General features: G+C 40.4%; 1 protein-coding gene across 5 annotated transcripts in view; it reads left to right on the plus strand.

Moving 5' to 3' along the window:
• Positions 1 to 108: 108 nt before the first annotated feature.
• obscna (obscurin, cytoskeletal calmodulin and titin-interacting RhoGEF a) overlaps positions 109 to 23920 on the plus strand; it is a 50462-nt gene continuing 26650 nt past the window's right edge. For 2 of the 5 annotated variants that reach the window (XM_028445263.1, XM_028445265.1), the window contains exons 1-37: positions 109 to 408; positions 1000 to 1073; positions 1169 to 1435; positions 1600 to 1761; positions 1891 to 1995; positions 2110 to 2376; positions 2508 to 2777; positions 2884 to 3150; positions 3231 to 3494; positions 3569 to 3835; positions 4055 to 4324; positions 4469 to 4735; positions 5251 to 5517; positions 5714 to 5986; positions 6076 to 6339; positions 8901 to 9167; positions 9506 to 9772; positions 9862 to 10131; positions 10725 to 10991; positions 11130 to 11405; positions 12983 to 13249; positions 13316 to 13582; positions 14023 to 14289; positions 14382 to 14648; positions 15471 to 15737; positions 15899 to 16165; positions 16446 to 16712; positions 17418 to 17687; positions 17821 to 18099; positions 18181 to 18438; positions 18529 to 18795; positions 18882 to 19148; positions 19272 to 19541; positions 20458 to 20730; positions 22449 to 22721; positions 23231 to 23497; positions 23627 to 23893. In XM_028445263.1, the coding sequence (XP_028301064.1) occupies positions 1034 to 1073; positions 1169 to 1435; positions 1600 to 1761; positions 1891 to 1995; positions 2110 to 2376; positions 2508 to 2777; positions 2884 to 3150; positions 3231 to 3494; positions 3569 to 3835; positions 4055 to 4324; positions 4469 to 4735; positions 5251 to 5517; positions 5714 to 5986; positions 6076 to 6339; positions 8901 to 9167; positions 9506 to 9772; positions 9862 to 10131; positions 10725 to 10991; positions 11130 to 11405; positions 12983 to 13249; positions 13316 to 13582; positions 14023 to 14289; positions 14382 to 14648; positions 15471 to 15737; positions 15899 to 16165; positions 16446 to 16712; positions 17418 to 17687; positions 17821 to 18099; positions 18181 to 18438; positions 18529 to 18795; positions 18882 to 19148; positions 19272 to 19541; positions 20458 to 20730; positions 22449 to 22721; positions 23231 to 23497; positions 23627 to 23893 (9157 nt within the window). In that variant the 5' untranslated portion in view covers positions 109 to 408; positions 1000 to 1033. Of the gene's footprint in view, positions 409 to 999; positions 1074 to 1168; positions 1436 to 1599; positions 1762 to 1890; positions 1996 to 2109; positions 2377 to 2507; positions 2778 to 2883; positions 3151 to 3230; positions 3495 to 3568; positions 3836 to 4054; positions 4325 to 4468; positions 4736 to 5250; positions 5518 to 5713; positions 5987 to 6075; positions 6340 to 8900; positions 9168 to 9505; positions 9773 to 9861; positions 10132 to 10724; positions 10992 to 11129; positions 11406 to 12982; positions 13250 to 13315; positions 13583 to 14022; positions 14290 to 14381; positions 14649 to 15470; positions 15738 to 15898; positions 16166 to 16445; positions 16713 to 17417; positions 17688 to 17820; positions 18100 to 18180; positions 18439 to 18528; positions 18796 to 18881; positions 19149 to 19271; positions 19542 to 20457; positions 20731 to 22448; positions 22722 to 23230; positions 23498 to 23626; positions 23894 to 23920 lie in introns of those variants that run through there. The other 3 variants (XM_028445264.1, XM_028445266.1, XM_028445267.1) reach the window with 3 other exon arrangements.

Consider the following 23920-nt stretch of genomic DNA (forward strand, 5'->3'; position numbering starts at 1 on the left):
GTTTTAAAGGGTTTAATTGATATAAGTTGCCCCACAACATTACAGCTGAGGCTATCTTTGCCCTCATACTGACAGAAGGCTATTTTGGAGGATAGTATGTGGAGAGAGATATGTCAGCTGTTCAGCACACGGCTCCATCACTGTAAGGAAAAAAGTGAAAGCCCCGGACGCTGTCAACTTTGGGGACTGGGATGCAGCTTGAAAACTTGGACACGTTCATTGTTGGCTAAATGATAGTTGTTAATCTTAAAAGCTTTGTTACAAACCTGATAAGACTTTGACGGATGTGCTGCCATGGTGGTGGTTAAATCCCGTCTTTTTACAGGTGAAGATTTTGGTTTTTGTTGTTAGAGGTCCCACGGATGCACAAGGATGTATTCATTCAAGAAAACATCTTTATAATTCAAGGTAGGTTTACTCTTTGTTTTTTCAGAAAACTTTATGGAAAAAATGATTCACTTGTACCAATAAGGAGATTATTATATTTAAATATGTTATTGTTGATTGTATATATTATTGGAGTTTTTTTTCCACTATTCTGGTTATCACACAAGAGGTGGTGCCATTGTGTGAGTTATGGTATTTGAGCTAATATAGTAGATTGACCTCTCTCTTAAAAACATTAGGGCTCTAACAGTAGTGGGAGGAGCCACAGTTTCCTAATCTCAAACATCAATCACTGTTGACTGATGATTTTCTTTTGGAATCCAAACATTTTTCCTCTTCTTCCAAATTGAACCTATGCAGCCTATAAAGGTGACTGCTTGGTCTATATTGGTGGTGTTGAGCTCAGTCTAGAGAAATCACACAAACTTCATTACTCAGGCACACTGGCACCACTCGCCATCCAGGCATCAGCCATATGAGACTGTGATGCCAGGGGGATTTCTTATCTGCTGCATACATACATCTACTAGACTGGTAGATGTAGTCAAATACTGCATTTTATCTTGTATAAGCTACAAAAAAACTCTTATTTATTTTTGATTGTTTTTGTAGAGTTTCTCATCATTCTGAGAGACTTGTCAGAGACATGGGCGACAATAAGCCTGGTGGAATAGTAGCAGCTGCAAGTAAGACTTACTGATTCAGAAAAAAAACTCAAGAATTAGTCATTGATCTTTAATTTGACAAGAAAATTTAAACACTCTTGTTCTGTCTCTGGCAGAAAACCGACTGCAGGTAGTCAAGGGTTTGGAGGATGTTGAGGTGTCTGAGACTGAAAGCTGCTCTTTTGACGTGACTCTAAACCTTGCTTACATTGAGGGAGTGTGGGCTAAGGATGGGGTTCACCTGAAATCCAAACCCAACTGCCGCATCAGCACACACGGAAAGAAACACATCCTACTACTGAACAGGGTCGCTCTGGGAGATGCTGGTGTGTTTTCTTTCCAGGCCAATGGCATTCAGACGTCAGGTCAACTCAGGGTCAGAGGTAAGACATAATAAAGTCTGGTATGTTGGAGCAGGAATTTGTTTTGTTGGGCACTGGAGTTAATCTAGTAAACCCTGAAAAGGCTGTTTGTCCTTCATAATACGTGAAGGAAAAAGTTTGGTTTCGACTAAGTTTGTAATGACAGCCTACATCTTCTCTACCAGCGAGGGACATCCACATAGTGAAGGAGCTTGAGGATGTTTGCATCATGGAGCGACAGCCTGTGAACTTCTTGTGTGAGGTAAATCAGGTGGATGTAGATGGTCGGTGGTACAGAGATGACTGCAGGATCCGTCTTGGGGAAAACATTAAAATCAGACACCAAGGCAAGCGATCACTTTTGATGTGCTGCGTTTGTTGTAATACCTAATGTAATTAAGGGTAATCTATTTCTTCCAGTGATTACCCTTGATACGCATGTAGACCAACATCTTATTGCTTTAATTTGATTCTAGGCAAAACTCATATCTTGGTTATCAAGTCAGTCAGACCAGAACATGCTGGAGAGATCCGATTCACTGCAGAGCGGGTCTCATCCTATGCATCACTCACAGTAAAAGGTGTCTGTTTCATATATTGTTCTTGTTATTAAGCAAAACAACATACAATACAAAAAGCCAAACTTCTTTTACAAGAACCATTGACGTCACCTTCCCTAATCTTCCTCTCTTCAGAGCTCCCAGTCCAGATAGTTCGTCCTCTGAGGGTGAAAATAGCTATGTATCGCCACCGTGGTTTGCTTGAGTGTCAGGTATCACGGCCTAATGCCCAAGTCAGGTGGTACAAGAACAGGGCCGAACTCTTACCCAGCAAAAAGTACCAGCTTATCAGCCAAGATGTCTACAGACAACTGACCATTGATGACGTCTGTTCTTCCGATGAAGATACCTACACATGTGATGCAGGAGAGGATAAAACATCTTGTCAGCTTCTGGTAGAGGGTGAGAGGTTCCCTGCACATCATTCATTCATTCATTCATTCAATTACAACACTTGTGTGTATAAAGCCCTCTATAATGTTGTGTTCCCGACGTTCTACTGAGTTGTTAATATGTTGTTGTTGTGCATGCAGAGCAGGCTATCACTATAGTTCGAGACATGAAATCAGTCGAGGTGACGGAGCCAGAAGCAGCTTTGTTCCAGGTGGAGACCAACCTGAAGTCTGGGCGTCCACCCAGGTGGACTTTAAATGGAGACATTCTGGAGCTGTGTCCTGAAGTGGACATTGACAGAGAAGGCACAGTCCACAGTCTCTGTCTCAACTCCACAGACAGCTCCATGTCAGGCCCAGTTGTCTTTGTCGCAGGAAAAAGTCGCTCCTCTGCTCAGCTTTCTGTAAAAGGTGTGCTAGAGATGTGGCTCTGATTTAATTTGCTTTCTTGAACTGTCTCAACCATTTAATTTATCCTCCTGGATCCTGTAAACCTGGTTTTACTTGCTTTCTTTAGAGCGTTCTCTACAGATCGCCCGGGACTTGAAAGATGTGGAAGCTAAAGAGAACAGCTCTGTGACTCTTAGCTGTGAGTTTGCACCCTCACCAAGGGTGGTGCGATGGTTTAAAGGGCGCACAGCTTTGAAGGCTTCTAACAAGTATAGCATGAAAAGAGAAGGAAAGCGAGCAGAGCTGATGATTCATGGCTTGACAGGGATGGATGGAGGGCAGTACCGCTGTGTGGCTGGAGGCACGCAGAGCACAGCAAATATTAAAGTGGAAGGTTAGTTCAATATGAAGTTAAAACACATCTTACTTCCTGTTAAATTATTAGTGCTTCACTGCATGACTGTGGGATTGTAGTGCGAACCCTGAAGCTGGTCAAACATCTTGAGCCAGTGGAAATGGAAGAGGACGACAATGCCTCTTTCTCATGTGAACTCAACTATGTGGTTGCTAACGTGGAGTGGCTCCTCAACAATGTTCGCCTCTATTCCAACGCCATGAATCAGATTCAGCACATGGGTACCATGCACAGTCTTATCATCAAGAAACCTCGACCACAGCAGAGCAGGGTCACCTTCAAAGCAGGGCTTCTTAATGAAACAACCATCCTGAAGGTCAAAGGTAAGGTTTTACAGGAAACCAGCTTTACTTTTGTTGTTTTTCAATAAAATAATTGGGTGATGTTTTGTTGTCAGAGCGCCCAGCAGTGTTCCTAAGATCTCTGGAGGATGTAGTCGGAGAGGAGCAGGGAGAAGTTTGTTTGCAATGTGAAATCTCTAAAGATACAGTCATCCCTCTTTGGAAAAAGGATAATAAGATCCTGACAGCCAATGATAAACATGAGCTACTCCAGTATGGGAAGTCTAGGGCTCTGATCATTCATTCACTTTGTAAGGAGGATGCTGGGCACTACACCTGTGAGCTTGGAACCAGTCAGACCAAGGCAAAACTAATAGTACATGGTAAGGAGATGGAGGGAAAGGATTTTAATTTACTTTTGATGTAACATTTATTTTTAGATATAGTTATACACTTTGAACTTGTACGTCTTTGCAAATCTATTATGTTTTATTCAATAACGTCAATGTTTTATACAATTCAATTTGTTTTCATGGGATTACAGTATTAGGTATTACAAGTGTTTCCCTGTAATATTTTACTTTTCCTATCCTTATTTACAGATTTGCACATCACTATTGTTCAGCGCATTAAAACAGTTTCAGTCATGGAGGGTGAAAGCTGCACTTTTGAGTGTCATCTGTCTCATGATCTCGATGATGAGCCTGTTTGGACCATCAATGGTCACATGGTGGTTCCCAATAGTCATATTCAAACAATCAACAATCATCGGACATACAAGCTGGTCATCAAAGATGCGATGCTTACTGATGCTGGAGATGTTGTGTTCACAATTCAAGATTTAAGTTGTCGGACTATGCTCTTCGTTAAAGGTGGATCTTTGTGTTGTATAAAGTCAAACATGAACTGCTGTATAAATGCATTCATTTAAAACATTGCTATGATGTTTTCCTTTGATTTTCATGAATGGGATATCCTGGTATGAATAAAGGCTGTATGTAATTTTCCTCATTCAGAGAAACCAGTTCATATCTTCAGGGACCTTTTAAATGTCAAGGCCGTGCCAGGTGAGGATGCAGAGCTTAGCTGTGAAATTACCAAACCGGACGTCGTCATCCGTTGGCTAAAAAATGGACATCAAATCAGGCCGGGCCACAGGTATGAGATGAGCGTGGAAAAAAATCACGCTCGACTGGTGATAAGGAACACCACCATCAAGGACTCTGGAGATTACTGCTGTGAGGCTGAAGGGGTTGCCTCCCGGGCCAAGCTGGAGATCAGAGGTAGAAGGTTTTTCTTTCTTTCCTGACAAATCACAAAATCTAACTCTTATTAAACAAAATAAGCAGATTTATTATTTAAAAACAATGTGTTTGATAAGCAAAATGAGTTCTGGTACTTGAATTGAAATCCTTCAATTTGATTTGTTTATTTCAGTTCAACTTGATTCAGCTTAATGAATCATTATCATTAATTCACTTCATCTTGTTATTAGGGTTACTCCTGCATTTTTCCATGCTTACTTGAGTTGCAAATCAATACACAAGCCTACATCATTATTTCACTACAATAATAAAGAGACTGACAATAACAAGTCACTTCTACCTTTAATATTTAGGATCCAATTAACCTAATATAAACATTATGTTGGGAGCAAAACACATTGGAGTACTCAAGATTGTACTCTTGGAGAAAATGCAAAGTCCTCAAATTAGAATACCAGATGCAACACTGAACACAACCAAACATTTCAGAACAAAACACAATTAATAATCTTCATTGTTTTTACTCATGCTAGAACTTCAGCATACATTTGCGAGGGAGGTGAGAGACACCCGTGCCGAGGAGAAAGGAAAAGTCACTTTGGAGTGTGAGACCCGGCGGCCAGCTAAGCGTGTGACCTGGCTGAAAGGCATGGTGGAGCTGAGGTCCGGGAGGAAGTATGTTATCAGACAGAGGGGAGTAGTTCTCTCCCTAACCATCACCTCTTTGGAAAAGTCAGATACGGATGTTTACACTTGTGACGTTGGAACCATGCAGAGCCGCGCACAGCTCACTGTGCAGGGTAAGGCTGTAGTGAAGAGAATGAGGTGCATTTAGTGGTACTTGAGTCTAGTCATAAGTCAGACAATAAATTAAAATAATATATGTTTAATGCAAAGCCCTCATCCATTCATGTATTTAGTTTGTATGCGTAACTTAGAGATGCATTTGTTCAACGAAAATAAGTGTCTGTATTTTTTGAATTTCATATGTCTTAGATCAGAAAGTGCTAATCCTGGATGAATTGGAGGATGTTGAGTGTCTGGAGGGCGACTCGGTCACTTTCAGGTGTCGGATTTGCCCCAGTGACTACATTAGTGTAAAGTGGTACCTGGACGAAACTCTGCTTTACACCAACGAGCTCAATGAGATTCAGATGATTGCCGGGGGCTATCACACCCTCACCTTTAGACAACTTGCTCGAAAAGACACTGGTACCATTTCATTTGCAGCGGGGGACAAAAGATCTTATGCTTCAATGTTAGTCAGAGGTGAGCCTTTAACTCGTCTATGATTTAATATCGCACTTTATTATGTCGTTATTATTCATTAATGCACACAATCCTTCTCACTGCACCAGAGAGGCGTCCTACTATTATCAAGGCACTGGAGGACTGTGAAGCTATCGAAGGAGGTGGCTTGGTTTTGTCTTGTTTGACATCCAAGCCTTGTCACATTCTATGGTACAAAGATGGCTGCCTGATGTGGAACTCCTCCAGGTACTTTGCCATCCGTTCTGGCTGCGAAGCTCGGCTGACTATTCGGGAAGTCAGCAACAGTGATGCTGGAGTGTATGAATGCAGTGCAGGATCTGTCACGACCAGAGCAGCTGTTACTGTCAAAGGTAAGTTGTAATTTACACTTTCATATCCAAAAGTGTACTATATTGCTGTGCATCTTTACCATTCTGGAAATAGATATATTATCACCAATATTTCTTGAAAACAAAAAAAAAAAAATCTTTAGTGCAGTGGCCTGCATTAGTCTAACAGTGACTGTGGCTAAGCATAAAATGAGCTGTGCGTGTGCAGAAAAGTTATTACTTTGCCTATGGTCCTGAGCAGATGTTAGGGTCAGCTTCACTTTTTTAATAAAAAGGTTTTATGTTCAACATTGTGTCCTGGCTCTTCACACTGAAGTCACAAATTAAAAAAAAAGAGAGTAGGGACGTAACGATTAATCGTAAGGCAGTTAAAAATCGATTCATAGGTATCACGGTTGATATCGATTTTCTGACAATTGAATCGCAGTACTTTTTTTAACCAGCAGAGGAAGTGTTGGCGGCGGGCGTAGTCTGCTAATACTTTCTTTCTGGCCGCCTTCTACTCTTAAATATGTTAATAAATGATTCATTACCCCTTTAGCACCAAAAGAATATCTGTAATATTACTTGAATATCTGTAAAAGTCACATTTTTCTATTAGCTCTGTCTGCTAGCATAGCTTATCTTCTTCACTGCAAGATATCTGCATGCCAACCGACCACTGTGTTACCAGCGCCCTCTGCTGGTCCAAACAAATATGACGTAAATCAGTGCAATGACGGTTTTTTTTTTTTTTTAAAGTCCAATTGTTAAGGCACAAAATACATTTTCAGTTGCACTTTTAAAAGAAAAAGAACTATTATGCAGTTTTGCATTGTTTATTATAGAACCAGAATTTAAATTAATAGGCTTCATTTTCATTTGTATTATTCCTTTATTTATTTAACTCAAGATTTATTTTTAGTTAAATTGCATTGTTTTGAATAGTTTATCAAGGAATTCTTTTGACAATGAAAAATATAAGGAAAATAATACAGTATTTTCTGTTTTTTTTCCCAAAAAAAAAAATTTGTCTACAGTCCCATTTTGTAAATGAAAAAATTGTGAGAGAATCGTTTCGTGAATCGAATCGTTTCGGGAGTTGAGTGAATCGTTACATCCCTAAAAGAGAGTAAAGTAGTGCATCAAGGGTGGCCTAACAGTTAAGGAAGCAAATCCACTGTGTGTGGGACATTGAGCAAGCCCTTCATTCTAACTGCTTCCAGGTCATCATTGCAAAAGAGAACTTGTTCTTAATTATCTATTTGATTAAATTGTCACATGCAGGTGTAGATGCGGACCCAAATGTAGGGATAAAGGCAAAGCTCAGGTGCATTACACCAATATTTATTATTCTTTTAAACATGGTCAGGCAAGCAGGGATTTGAAAACACTTCTTGTAGATCCAGGAATTACTGGCATGAAACTGAGCCCAGGTAACAAGTAATAACATAATAATGTCCCAGCACTGAACTGAGGCAAAGCCTCCCCATTTATACACAGAGCAGTTGGTTTAATCAATTGCTGCTGGTGACCAATCACCAGCAGCTGGTGCCCAGCAGGAGAAAGCTTCTGGGAGGGAAGCCAAGAGTTCCTGCATGCCCTACAAAATAAAACCCCAATCATGCCATAGATAAAGGTAAAAAAAAAAAAAATCAACAACGAAAAAAAATCACACATGCTAGTTGTTTATCACTAGCTTGCCTTGTTTTTACAGTGATGGTAAAATAAAATAAAATAAAAAGTCCTCTCAGCTTTTCCTTTAATGTGATGACGTTATTATTCTTAGAATTTGTCACGGCAAATTTGCGGTTGACCTCATTTGGAGACATGATTTATTGCTCTGGTTGAATGATGGAGTCCAGTCGAAGCGTGATGATTTTATATATAAAAAAAAAAATTATTATAAACGAAATGAAAAAGAGTACAAAAGAAGAAGTGGCCCATCCTGTTGGGAGGAAAGGCGGCCAGAAACAACGCAGGATGGTCAAAAAGCTCCGGCCAGAGGAAAAAAACAAGACTGACTAAAGATCACACTTTACACACACATTTCTACCCAATTCAACTGTTCTACCCCCACCTCGAGATATAAGAAGAAGGCAGGGAGGAGGTCAAGTCAGTTTGTTCTGTTCGTTCGGAGATGGCGTCACCCGGTATCTGTCCTTGATAGTGTGTGTGCGTGTATATCTGCATGTGAGTTTGAGTTTGGCCTTCACTGTGGATACAATACAATCTAGCATGACTCAGCTGTTCAAAAGTGTAAAGAGTAATGCATGACAAATTGTACATATGAACACACATTTGACGATATGATGATGAATATAATAATTGCCATAACATGGTGCATTTAAAATATTTTCCAAGAAACTGCCACAGAAGATTAATAGCTACTTGCTGACATCCCTAATGATATTTAAATCAAAATCTCCCTCATGAGCACAAAGACATATAAACAAATCCCACAAATCCCAGCTTTGCTTTAGGCTCAGACATGGGCAGCTTTTCCTTTACCCCCAAGCTTGTGGTCTTCAATTCAATAATATATTCAATACCATCATATTTACCATAATTTTCCACTCTCTCTCTCTTTTTTTTTTTTTTAGCTATTCCAGCAGAGTTTACACAGCATCTTTCAGCCTTGGAGGCCAAAGAAGGAGAAGCTGTCACCTTCACCTGTGAGTACTCCCTGCCGGGGGTCCAGTGTCACTGGAGGAAAGGTTTGGAGGTTATCCGAGCTGGTGAGAAATACGTGATGAAACAGAGGAGGACGATTAACTCCCTGACCATCAGAGCGCTGAAGCCCAAGGATTCCGGAGAGTATTCTTGCCAGTGTAGAGACCACTACACAAGGGCAGGCCTTAAAGTACAGGGTAAAAATGTTATTTTCACAATTTTACACATTATCAAGAAATAATATAATAATAATAATAATAACCACACCTTTTTTTTACTGTTTGGTGTAGAAACTGCAGGATTTTTATCAAAGAATAATAGCAGTAACTTCTGTTTGGGTAAAAAAAAATGCAGTTTATCAAAGCATACTGTACGCCATGCTCGTGTAAAATAATATTTCTTGCATAATCTGTAATGAAATTTGCACATTCAAACAAAAACCTAATATTTTATTCATATTAAAAAAAAAAAAAGAATTCGATTCTTTTCAGATTTCACATCATCACTTGATGTCATTTTTACATTTTTCCTCTAGCTATCCCCATTACATTCATACAACAGTTGAAGAACATACAAGCAGAAGAGGGCAGTAGTGTCGTACTGCGATGTGAGATTTCCAAACCAGGAGTACCAGTGGAGTGGAGGAGAGATCAAGAGCTGCTTAGGAATGGAGTTAAGTTCCAGATACGGAAAAGAGAAACCAACTTGGAGCTCCTCATATGGAAACCTGTGCCTGAGGACAGCGGCCTCTACAGCTGCGTGTGTGCTGATCAGATGTCCACAGCGACTGTCAAAATCACTGGTATTGAATACAATAAACTGGAAATTGGGAAACTATCTGCATCAGTCTATAGTCACCTTTTGCTTCAATCTGTGCTCATTTCCTTCCAGCTCTTCCAGTAACTTTTAAACAGAAGCTGAGAAACGTGCTGATGGAGGAGGGGTACACTGCAACTTTACGCTGCGAGCTGTCCAAGCCTGGTCACACTGTGGAGTGGAGGAGAGGGGGAGATGAACTCATCAGGAATGGAGAGAAATATCAAATGCGACAGAGAGACATGCTGATTGAACTGAGGGTCTTTGATGTGACACCTGAAGACAGTGACATTTACACGTGTGTCTGTGAAAACACTGAGACAACAGCCACTCTGACAGTGTCCGGTAAACATCATCAGTTACTTTTCATTAGAGCACACGTCAACTAAAGGCCCAGGGGCCAAATACGGCCCTTTAGAGCATCCATTTCGGCCCACAGCAGAAAGCAAAAACGTCAGAGAAACCATGAACCATTGTGTAAATTACCAACTAATTCAGTTGTAGATATCTCTAAAATAATACACAAATTCAATGAAATTCCACAATATAAGCAGGGCTCACATTTATCCAAATCCTGCAATTATCTTCAAATTATTAGACAAAATGTACACAAATTATACATAAAAATGGGTCACAAAATCAAATAAATTGAAAGTGAAGATCCTGCTGGGACTGATATCTGTCACTTATTGCTTTGATATTATCAGTGCCGTACATATTTTATAATTTCTTTATTAGTGGAAATGCATACTAGAGCACAATCATTTTCCAGCCTAAAATCTGCGGCCCATTTAAGATAAACTGCTCCATATTTGGCCCTGGAACTAAAATCATTTTGACACCCCTGCATTAGAGATTCAACCCAACTCAGATGTTTTAGCTCCTTTTTGTATGCGTGCATGTATGTGATATGAGTTTATTTCACATTTGTCTTTTAGCTCTTCCCATAACCTTCAAACAAAAGCTGAAGAACATTCAAGTTGAAGAAGGACACACCATCACGCTGTCATGTGAGATCTCTAAACCAGGTGTTCCAGTAGAGTGGAGGCTTGGAGGAGATCAGCTGGAGAATGGAGAGAAGTACCATATAAGACAAAGAAACTCACTCCAGGAGTTGGTTATTAACGACACTGTTCCAGATGACAGTGGTGTGTACACCTGTGTGTGCAGAGAGCAGAAGACAAAGGCCACAGTGAAAGTTATCGGTATTTCTATACACGTTTATACACCTCTTTATTTCAGTATCTCTTGTTCTTTCTAGAAATCCTTTTTTTTTTTTTTTTTTTTTTTAAACTTGCCTTGTATTTTTTTCAATATATACTCTATTGTACTTAATTCCCCAGCTGTTTCTGCTATGTTCAAAGTAAACCTAAAGAGCCAGGAGGCTGAGGAAGGGAATGACATCACATTGCAGTGTGAGCTGTCAAAGATGGGAGTCCCGATTCAGTGGCAGAGAGAAGGTCAGATTCTGTCTGAAGAGCTATTCCAGGGCAAGTACCAAATGAAGCTTGAAAGAAAAACGGCTTCGATGACCATTTTCAACGTTCAGCCAGAGGATGCAGGAAAGTACAGCTGTATCACAGGGGATGAAAAAACATCAGCTGAAATCATAGTCAAATGTGAGTATCGAGACTGATGAAACTTTGTTATCCCGCAATTCATAATGTTTCCAATTCTGGTGACAGTCCCCTGACATTCTAGATTATTGAGATTTTTTTAGTTTATTGTAATCATTATAATATTTTGTTATTTCTTTAATTCAATAATGACACAGCCCAGAATTTGGAATCTGTAGATGGTGTGGTCACTATAAAAGAGGGTTAGGGGCCACTGTAAAAAAAATCAAAACAAAGCCACTGAAAAAACAAAAACTAATTTAAAAAAGCTGATCTAGTAGTAAAAGATTTTTATTTATTTTTTACATTTTTTAAAATTTGTTTTTAGTTTTAATCTATTTTAGTCAGACATCATAGGTATAGGCAGGCAGCGGTTTTCTGAGTGGTTGGAGGAAGAAACTAGTGAGAATGACCATTAAAAGAAGACATTCTTCAGGAACCCCTCGCTTACACAGAAAATCCAAAAATTTGATCATTCTCACATTGTTGTTATCATAATTGGAAGGGTGAATAGAATCCAAACACCAAGGGACGGATTCACTAAGATCTGAAATAAAGGGTGGTAAACCAGTTGCGTCCCTAAATCCTTTGGTGACACAGTTTCCTCACCTGCTGTGAGGAATTCACAAAGATTGCAGCAATGATTAGTGTACGTGCAGAAGTGGTGGAGACAGCCCTATTTAAATGAGCATTTTGCTCATTTAATGTGGAGACATGAGTGAACAGAAGCAGACAATGACATTTGAGGAAGTTAAATTGGAGACGGATGGACTTCTCTGTCTGCTTCACAAACATTTAATAATGTAGAAAATTAAATAAACGAAATAAAAATATTTTTGTTTTTTTTAAAAAACAAAAAAACAACTTAATTATATTTTTTCCCCTAATTTAATGTGGCTGCTCCGTCAGGTCCTGTAACTTTGCTCTGATCAGTCCATGAAAAACAGGCAGATTTGGACAGAAACCGTCTTTTTGAGTTATTACAGCAACACAGTCTGTCAATCAGTCTGCACCATTTGAAGATGATCTACTGACCATCCACCAACAGGTCTGACCTCCCGAGTAGCGCTGTGTCACCACACTCTCATATGTGACGGTCAGAGTTTGACAGAGTTTTGACAGCTTTTTCTCTCCGTCAAACACACTTTACTCACACACTATTTTGTCATTCAGTGGCTGTTAATATTGACCATTGTTTTATTTGAATTATTTTCTTATACTAGAAAAGTTAACTGGACACTATTTTGTTTTACTGCAGCGGATCTCTGCGTGTGTGTTTGCACCTACTTGTCAGTTGTACTATTTTCCGGTGCTAAAACATTCACCTTAAACAGTTCCAGATTTGATGAATTGCATTGCACCCACTGGATTAATTTTTTGCACCCCTTAAGAGAACCACCTACTTTACTTATTCATCAGAAGGAAATGGGCTAAATGGATTGATCTGATGCGCTGAAGAGGCGCACTCCTAATTCCCTGGAGTTTGCACTCCTTATTAGCACGTGGGGTGACGTTTGCACATGTTTTAATACCCCTAAACCTTTAGTGAATCCGCCCCCAAATATGTTTTATCTCATCAGCTCCTCCTGTTACATTCAAACGCGAGGTTCAGCGCCTGGTGGTTAAGGAAGGAGACAGTGGTGTTTTCTGCTGTGAGCTCTCCAAGCCAGGGGCTCCTGTGGACTGGAAGAAAGGACGAGTTCTTTTGAAAGCTGGAAAAAAATATGACATGAAACTGGAAGGACGTCTCAATAAACTCACCATCCACAATGTGGAGGATAGCGATGCTGGGAAATACAGCTGCAAAACAAAAGACAGCCACTCATCAGCTGAGTTGATTGTTGAAGGTAACATAAATGCAAATGTAATATTTGTTTCTATGCATTTATATTATTTATTACATTTGTCCACAGGTTTACCACCAGGTTTCCAGCTTGGGCTGGCCAACCAGCAGGTGACAGAGGGGAACAGTGTGCTTTTGCGTTGTGAGCTCAACAAGCCTGCCCCCTCAGTGGAGTGGAGAAGGGGAACGGAGCTGCTGAGGAGTGGAGACAAATATCAGATGAGGAAGAAAGACTTGCTGGTGGAGATGAAAATTGTCGAACTCAGTGTGGAGGACACTGGAGATTATAGCTGTGTGTGTGGAGAATTGAGGACAACAGCTAACATCACTGTGCACGGTGAGGAATGTCATTATGACATACAGCAGACATAGGAAACTGGTGCCTCGGAGGCACAATATGTCAACAGTAACGCAAAAAAATATAACAAAAACACACATAATGAGTTGAAAAACACACAAAAAGGCAATATTGACAAGAAATCAGACTAAATGAGTTCAAAAACACACTTAAAAAGCACCAAGACAAAACCCTTTGTTCTTTCCTTTATAAATGTTCATATTAGTCATTATTCTAAATGATCACATGAATGTTGATAATGTGGCCCTCGGCTCAGACAATCACATTTTTGTGGCCCCCGCTCTGATAGAAGTTGTCCATCTCTGGTATACAGTATATTGTCAATGTGTTAAATCCTGTGTGTATTGTTTATTTTGTCAAATTCTTAGATTAGATTAGGGTTGTTGCGCAAACTGATATGTAATGCAAACTTTTTCCAGAACGACCAATCAAATTCATTCAGGAGCTGAAACATATTCAGATTCAAGAAGGCAGTGGAGTGACTCTCTCATGTGAGCTCTCCAAACCCAGTGTTTCAGTGCAGTGGAGGAAGGGAGACACTATTTTGACCAGTGGAGAGAAATACCAGATGAAGCAGAATGGCTCTACAGTAGAGCTTCTCATAAGGAAAAGCCTTCCTGAAGACAGTGGCACATACGTTTGTGTTTGCGAGGATATAAAAACTACAGCAACTGTCATTATTAATGGTAAGGGGCCGTGCTCATCCATTAAAAAACAACAACACTGTGGTCATGTCGACATTTAACACTTTCAGTTTTCTTGTGATTCCTCTCTCCAGCCATCCCTGTATCCTTCAAGCAGAAGTTGAAGAACCAGGAAGTAGTGGAGGAGGGTCATGTGACCTTACGGTGTGAGCTCTCCAAGGCAGGTGTCTCTGTGGAGTGGTGGAGAGACGCTCAACTGCTGAAAGACGGAGAAAAGTATCAGATGAAACAAGAGGGTCGGGTGGTTGAGTTGGTGATTAGAGATTTGACTCTTGCAGATGCAGGAGAGTACTGCTGCTCTGTTGGTGCGGCTGTGACTTCAGCTGACATCAAAGTAAGAGGTAGGCTTTGCCTCAGCTGTTCATAATATACAAACTACTCAGCAAGGAATTAAAGCAGAACTCAGTAACTTTTTCACCTTAATAAATCCTTCTCATGGTCCCTGTAAGAGTAATACAAGTGTTTAAGGGGTGATTGAGGGGTCTTTCATCTCTCCCTGCTGTTTCTGGCCAGAAAACAGCACTTGCAACTTTCCCTTACCCGGTGGCAAGACGCACTGCTTTACAGCAGCCCAATACAAACTAATGATAGATTATGACCAGCCCCGTGGCTGCACACGGTTGTCTACAAATTCACTTTTCACAAACATACTGTATATTGTGGCGGAACCGGCAAAAAAAGGAGAAGACCTTTGTCAGAGAAACGGAGCAATTCCATACAGTGACAGCTTAGCAGCAACACACACCGCAACGACAGTGTGTGTGATTGCGCAACCGGCACGCACACGCACACTCACACGCAACCCAGCGCTCCATCAGGCAGCACACACACAAATATCCATCATCTATCTATCTATCTATCTATCTATCTATCTATCTATCTATCTATCTATCCATTTCCACACGCTCTTCCATATTACTCCCACATCATTCATTAATTTTTTTTGCTATCGTCTTGGGAGAGCAAAGGTGCACATGTAGCTGTGGGGTGGGGCAGGCGGCGGGGGGTGTGGAGTTTTTACGACAGTGACATAACCAAAAGGGACCTTTAGAGGGAGCGCAAGTTACTTAGTTCTGCTTTAATGTGATTCACTCAGTCAGAAAGGTACTTAGTACATGATTCAGGCTGGTTGTAAAAGATTTGAACACTGTTATTTCCATCAGCGCTTCCAATCACATTCAAACAAGAGGTTGAACATTTGGAGGTGAAGGAGGGTGACAGTGGAGTTTTCTGCTGTGAGCTCACCAAACCAGGTGCTACTGTGGACTGGAGGAAAGGAAGGGTCATACTGAAGCCAGGTTACAAATATGAGATGACTCAGGAGGGCTGCTTCAACAAACTCACTATAAACTGCATCGAGGAGAGCGATGCTGGGAAATATACCTGCAAAACTAAAGACAGCCAATCAACAGCTGAACTGACGGTCAAAGGTAAGACAACTGCAATAGCATCATTATTATTATTTTTTTTGTGCATGCGTCTTTTCTTTTAACAGTACAATAATACATGTAACAAGTTCAAGCCTGATAAAAATAATATCACTTTTGTAGTTAATAACAAAATAACCCCTCCGTGGTCACTTGCCTTGCAGCCCCTCCCATCACGTTCAAGACAAAGTTAAGAAACTTGCAGGTAGAGGAGGAGAACAGTATAACACTGAGCTGTGAGCTGTCTAAGCCCGGCCTTGCTGTGCAGTGGAGGAAAGGCGAAGAACTTTTGAAGAGTGATTTCAAGTATCAAATTAAAAACCGAAACAACATCATGGAGCTAATTATTAAAAACACACAACTGGAGGACAGCGGCCTTTACAGCTGTACCTATGGAGAGGCCAAGACCACTGCCAATGTCACAGTAACAAGTAAGAGACAACCGGCAGAGCGTGGATGTGCATTTCCCTCGTTTAAGATATCTAACAACATGGAATGACAAATGTGTTTGTGCATTTTTCTCCTTTGAGGAGATAAGTTGGACTACTTAACTCAATTTGTTTTTGTACAGAAACATTTTATTTTAATATGTAAAATGTTTTATAACATTTTGCTACTTTTTATTGCTTTTAAAGCAAATAATGATTAATTAAAGAGTGTTCTTATCTTTTTTATTCATTAGTGTTACTTAACCTTCTTCTTCATCCACAGCTATTCCTCTCACTTTCAAAATGGGTCTCAAGAATCAGGAGGCCCCGGAGGGAGGCAAAGTGACCCTGCGCTGTGAACTGTCCAAGGCTGGGGTGCCTGTGCATTGGTGGAAGGGTGAAGACCAGCTTTGTCATGGAGCGAGATATCAGATGAGTCAGAAGGGAAATGTGGCTGAGATGACAGTCAAAAACATCCAGCCTGAGGATGTTGGGGAATACAGTTGTGTCTTTGGGGGGCAGAAGACGTCAGCAGAAGTCAATGTTCGAGGTATATGTTGAATTAATCTCATTTGTGTTTTCTGTTTAGAAAATAAGTATATTGTTTGGTTTTTTGTTGTTGTTTTTTTTAATATGTGTGCATTGCATTACCTTAAAGAATAATTCAACCCCAAAAATACTTTTTCCCGCTGAAAACAAATGTACAGTATTTGGCTATGAAGTAGTTTTGTTGATTGATCCAAGTCTGACTTTTGACTTTTTAGATCAAGTATTTCAATTTGGCATACTTTGTCATTAAAATGTAAGAATGAAACCTGGCTATTACAAGGAAATGTTGCCATTGGCTGAGAATGGTGGTTTGTGACATTTCGGTGGCTTCTTAAGTCACAAATCACCACTGTTGGCCCCGCCCCTCCAATAAAAACTAGCAACTGTTGACTCTGCAATTGGTGGCGAGTAGGTTGGATTGAGATAATTGCAAATAGAGAGGTATAGTGGGTAATGAGATGGTATTTAGCATAGTGATTGTTATTTGGGGATTTTATAGTATATACTGGGTGTGTGTTAACTGCTCCAGGAGCCCCGCCCATAATCAAGGCATTTTTGGAAATTCCAGCCTAGACTTATGTCAGCCAATAACTCAGGGTTTAGTTACTCTTTAAGAATTGGATGATCTTAGTTTTTCCAAGCTGTTTTATAAACAAACACTTTTTACTAATACCAGAATGTGTCCCTTTTTTGATTCTTTATTCAGCGGCAGCTTCAGTGTTCTTTGAGAAGGAATTGGAAAGCCAAGCCATTATGGAGGGCAAATCTGTGCTTCTGTCCTGTGAGGTATCCAGTGCTAATGTCCCTGTCACTTGGAAGAAAGACAATATCACGGTTGAAGATGGAGAACAATATATCATAAAGAAAAAAGGATGGACTCACACTCTGGAGATCAAGAAGTTGTCTCTAAAAGATACTGGAGAGTACTGCTGTATCACCAGAGGCAAGAAGACGACCGCCAAACTGGTTGTGAGGGGTAGGTGCTCACTGCAGGGTAGCTGGTCTCTTAGTCACATACTTGTATAGACAAATTATTTTTTTAAAAAGTGCTGTGATACAGTAATTACTTTCTACAAGTTCAGTTGATGTAGCTCTATCTTCCTGTATAGAGCGCGTTAGAATTGTCACGGAGCTGAAAGACATGACAGTGACTGCGGGCGAGGACGCCGTGTTCGTTTGTGAGCTTAGCCACGCAGATGTAACCGAGGGGGTCTGGTGGCTCGGCTCCAGTCCTCTCCAGAAGAACGAGATGAACCAAATGATGCACCACGGCCGCCAGCACCGCCTTGTTCTTACAATGACAACACCTGAGGAGACGGGTGTTGTAACATTTGTGGTCGGTGATGAGAAGACGTCTGCACGTCTGCTGGTTCTTCCTAAAGCCAAAGGTGAACAGTCTCTCACGTTTGGCTCTTTTATTGTTTGGCTTCCCAACTTGTCTCAGTGAGGGTTTCTTTTTTATATTTTAGTTTTATTTGAAGAGAAACCTCAAGACACTGTGGCCATGGAAGGAGAGACAGCAACTTTAAAATGCACTACCTCTGACTTCACCACCTTAGTCACATGGAGACGCAACCACATTCCTCTTCAATATGGCATCAAATATGAGATGCGTAAAGAAGGAAATGTTAATCTCCTGCTTATTCATGACCTGGATCCCCTGGATACTGGAACATACTCCTGTGATACAGGAGATGTGCAGAGCTCTGCCCAACTTACAGTGACAGGTGAATACATTTTGAATTTCAACATTTCATAAGTCATTAATTACTGTTTCTTGTGCATTTTTATTTACTTACGGTTGATGTCCTCTCCAGAGAGTCCTCCATTTTTCCAGGAAGAGTTGCAGAGTGTGGAAGCTGACGAAGGATGTTCTGCTTCCTTGTATTGTGAACTGTCGAAAGTCGGTGTCCAAGTTCAGTGGATGAAGAACGGGCAGCCACTCAGAGCGAGCAGGAAATACGAGATGAGGCAGGACGGTTGCTTCTTGAAGCTCCAAATCAAGGAGCTGAAACTTGAAGACAGTGGCAGCTATTCATGTCAAGCTGGGAGCGCAGAGACCATGGCAACCGTCTATGTGAATGGTGGGGGAGGACTCATATACTAATTTCACGTTCGTACTAAATCATATTATTGTAAATTTTTTTCCATTTCTAATGCTCTCCTCCAGAGCTTCCTCCATATTTCAAAAAAGAATTGAAAAGTGTGGAGGCAGAGGAAGGAGGTTCAGCCTCTCTACGATGTGAGCTGTCTAAGCCTGGGGTGTCAGTGCAGTGGAAGAAGAACAGACTGCCTCTGAGAGCAAGTCAGAAGTATGAAATGAAACAAGACGGCTGTATTCTGCAGCTTCTCGTCAATGAACTCACGCCTGAAGACAAAGGCAGCTACAGCTGTCGAGCAGGAAGTGCAGAAACTGCTGCAAATGTGTCTGTGAAAGGTGGGCTGAATAGAAGATACGCTTAACAGGACAAATCATATTTTATATTAATGAAGAGATGTAAATGTTCTTGATTTCAGTAGAAACAAAACATTTTTATATACCGTTTTCTTAACTTTTCAGAGCTTCCTCCATATTTTAAGAAAGGATTGCAAAATGTGAAAGCTGATGAAGGAACATCAGCAAACCTCAGCTGTGAGCTTTCCAAGCCATATATTTCAGTGCAATGGAAAAAGAACAAGCTTCTCCTGAGAGCCAGCAGCCATAAGTATGAGATGAAGCAGGAGGGCTGCCTGATTGGTCTGAAAATAAAGGAGGTTGAACTGGAAGATAGTGGGAATTATACGTGTCAAGCTGGATCAGCTGAGACTACTGCAACTCTGACCGTGAATGGTGTGTGCATGGAAGACCAGGATGCAAGTCCATCCATCCATCCATTCATCCATTCATTCATTAATTCATCCATCCTTTAGTTTTCTATACCAACTTGTTTCTTGCACTCAGGTTATGATAGGCCTGCTGGTGCCTTTGTCCAGCTCACATTAAGCGAGCACTTGCCAGTTCGTTGCAGGGCCGCACATATAGACGGACAACTTTTTATACACTCATTCACGCCAATCAAAAATACATGTTTATATGGATTGCTGTTGGAAGCAAGACTCTTCTGAGAAAAACTATACAAGCACACATGCCACCACTTAACCCACACGCACCCCAAAAAACGTATCTTCTTACATATACCCACACACTTCTTTTTAGCTTTTTTTTTAGGTAAAATGTTATTCAAAACTCACTAAATATATTGTATAAATTCCTGTACAAATGCATGGTCTGAGAGCTCACAGGAAACAGCCTGTCAACTGTTATATTTGGTTAGTGAAGATTTTAGTGTCACTATGATGTGCTATTTTCCCTTTACTGACTCCCACTGTGGAAAGTATTTTGAGCCTTAAGAGTGCCAGAATGCCCTGTATATATCAGCACAGTCTATAACGACCCTAAAAAGATAAAATCAATGAATGAATAAGAATCCAAGCTTTCCTTCCAATGCAGTTGATTAAAGTCATAAGAAACTATTTTGTACATTTTGCAAGTAATTGTTCAAAATGATTAAAAAACAAACAGTTATTATTATATGACATATATGCTGGTAAATGTATTTAACCTTTATAGTAAGTTATTACTATGTTCAAAAATAATATTTGCATTCTCTTAAAATTCAATGACCCTTTAGAACTTGATGACTTGAGGACTCAAATTTGGTATTTGAGGAATTACTTTCTATCATCCTATCTTTTCTTTGTTCCAGAGCTTCTGCCATTTTTCACCAAAGAGTTACAAAACACAGAGGCCATGGAGGAGGAAACAGTATCCATGACCTGCGAGCTGTCCAAGCCTGTTGTTGGCACTTTGGTCAAATGGAAAAAGAACAAGTTGCCACTCAGAGCCAGCAAGAAGTATGAGATGAAACAACATGGCTGCCTCCTCGAGCTCAAAATAAGTGAGCTCAAACCTGAGGATGGAGGAAACTACATGTGTCAGGCTGGGACAGCAGAAACCACTGCAGCGCTGTCTGTGACAGGTACGTACTGTTGTAACCCAGTCTCATTCCAAACTGTGTAACTACGCTTGTCCACTGTGCAACGCGTGGACATTACACGCAAACGTCTATGAAAGCGTACAAAGACTACATCTGCCCATGGGCAGATGTTGAGTATATTGGGCATACTTCAGGTCATGTGACCGCCGAGTCAGTCCCGTTGAGAAACGGAAAAGATGGCGCACATTCCTTAAATTTTCATTGTAAATTGCTATATATAAAGAGAGCTTGAGGCTTCAGTTTTGTTTCTTGTGAGAAATGTATTCTCAATTGTCATAGTATCCTTTTCATAGCTTCAGATTTTTCATTCACATCTCAATAAAACAAACAACAACCTAAAGTTAAGTCTTGATTTTTCATCAGACAATATCAATTTCCTTGATCTGAAGATCTTAAAAGATAATGTTGGTGACTTACATACAACCACTCTGACAGCAGACAGTTTCCACCCTCCTTGGCTTATTGACAACATACCTTCTGCTTCTGGCCAGTTTCAGAGAGTTCAACGAATCTGTGATTTAACTAATAATTTTGAGAAAAATGCCAGAGATCTGAGCCACAGATTTGAGGAGAGGATATCCAAAAAAGACTAGTGACACAGCTTACAACAAAGAAAAAGGTCTTCCTAGAGAGCAGCTACTGGTTAAAAAAGCAAAAGTATCAACAGCCACTTAATCAAGTTTATTTTGTGATGCAGTATAGCTGCAAAGCAAACCAAATCAAATAAATAATTAAAAGAAATTGGGATATATTGAAATGTGACCCATCTCTTAGAGAAGCCCTTCCTGATGCCCCTACAATCAGCTTCAGACGAGCCCCTACCTTTAACAATAAAGTGGTGAGAAGCTATCCTCCCACAAAGACAAAAAAGAACTGGTTAGACTCTAGAGTAGGTAATCATAAATGTGGAAATTGCAATCATTGTGACAACATGACAAGAACCAGGTACTTTACAGATGTTAACACAGGTAAAAGGTTTGACATTAAGTCTTTTATAAACTGCAACACTTGTGTAGGTTACAGACTTGAATATCCCTGTGGGTGTTTCTACATCGGGAGAACTAAGCATCAACTAAAAGTAAGATTGGCTGAACATAAATATGCCATTAAAACAGAAAACCTACAATATCCTATGGCTGTACATTACAAAGAGTGTAATCATGGTAGCTGTAACTCTCTGAAAATATCTGGTATTGAGCAAATACAAAACTCAATCAGAGGAGGAGATAGATTCAAATTGCTCCTCCAAAGAGAGTCTTTCTGGATAAATACATTAAAAGCAACACAATTTTCAGGTCTAATTGGTGAACTTGACTTTTTTTTTACAGCTTTTACTGGGCTCTAATTTAATACATGTTTAGAAAATATCTATGTATCAATCCTGTATAATGCATTTTCCATGTTCTTAAACATCACTGAATGAACTGCTCTACAGATTTTAATTGTAATTGTGTAACCTTTCACTTGGTCATGTGCCCTGTTGAAAATCTTTAAAGGAAGTAGCTTGGCAGCCATTTTGTCACTGCCCTGATGAAGTCCTATTAGGCTGAAACATGTTGGCATGGTTTTTATGATTAAATAGCCCTAATGGAATAAAGGCTTTTTAACTACAGTCTCTCTGAGTGCCTCACATCTATTTGAAACGCAAATTTGGTATTTGAGGAATTACTTTCTATCATCCTATCATTTATTTGTTCCAGAGCTTCTGCCATTTTTCACCAAAGAGTTACAAAACACAGAGGCCATGGAGGAGGAAACAGTATCCATGACCTGCGAGCTGTCCAAGCCTGTTGTTGGCACTTTAGTCAAATGGAAAAAGAACAAGTTGCCACTCAGAGCCAGCAAGAAGTATGAGATGAAACAACATGGCTGCCTCCTCGAGCTCAAAATAAGTGAGCTCAAACCTGAGGATGGAGGAAACTACATGTGTCAGGCTGGGACAGCAGAAACCACTGCAGCGCTGTCTGTGACAGGTACGTCCTGTTGTAACCAAGGCTCATTCCAAACCGTGTAACTACGCTTGTCCACTGCGCGATGCATAGACATTACACACAAACGTCTATGAAAGCGTAAAAGATGGCGCACATTCCTTAAATTTTCACTGTAAATTGCTATATATAAAGAGAGCTTGGGGCTTTAGTTTTGTTTCTTGTGAGAAATCTATTCTCAATTTTCATAGTATCCTTTCAGATTATGTATACAATTCATAGTTTCCTCATTTCAACGTACATTCTTTCTGCTTTCTCCTGTTGCTATGGTGTTGCTAAGGATGCTATGAGTCCTTTGGCAGTGTGACCTGCAAGTAACCTTATACAGACGCACAGACAACACAATCTGAAGTGATTTTACTGTGCACTTTTATTCCAACCCAACCCTTGCAACACAAACCTAATTTTTTTGTTGTAAGAAGTATTAAAGACAAAGATTATATGGTACTACTGTTGCAATAACTCATATGCATAACATGTATGCATCCATCCAGAGCTTCCACCCTTCTTCAAGAAAGAATTGCTAAGTGTGGAGGGTGAGGATGGCGGAGCAGTCACTCTGTGCTGTGAACTGTCCAAGCCTGGGCAGTCAGTTCAGTGGAAGAAAAACAAGCTGCCATTGAGAGCAAACAAGAAGTATGAGATGAAACAGGACAACTGCTTTCTCAGGCTCAACATCAAGGATCTCAAACCTGAGGACAGTGGAAAATACTCGTGTCATGTAGGAACTACGGAAACAGCCGCCACCGTAACAGTGAAAGGTGTGAGCTGCTGGACAGTTTTGATGTTTTACTGTTACATCTGCATCAATGTAGCTGTACTATTCATGGTGGTGTTTCCAGCATTTCTCTTCCAAAATAACTAACGTGCATTCTGTATCTTTTCCCCAGAGCTCCCACCATACTTCAAGAAAGCCTTAGCAGGTGTGGAGGCTGATGAGGGAAGTACAGTACACTTGCACTGTGAACTGTCTAAACCTGGACTGTCTGTCCAGTGGAAAAAAGACAAACTTCCTCTCAGAGCAAACAGGAAGTATGAAATAAAGCAGGATGGCTGTGTTGCACAGCTCTACATCAAAGATCTCAAACCTGAGGACAGGGGCTGCTACTCCTGCCACATAGGGTCTGCAGAAAGCACTGCAACACTAATAGTGAAAGGTTTGTAGATTCCCAAATTGTACAAAT

Source organism: Gouania willdenowi, chromosome 4 (assembly GCF_900634775.1).
Source record: "Gouania willdenowi chromosome 4, fGouWil2.1, whole genome shotgun sequence".
NCBI lineage: Eukaryota > Metazoa > Chordata > Actinopteri > Blenniiformes > Gobiesocidae > Gouania > Gouania willdenowi.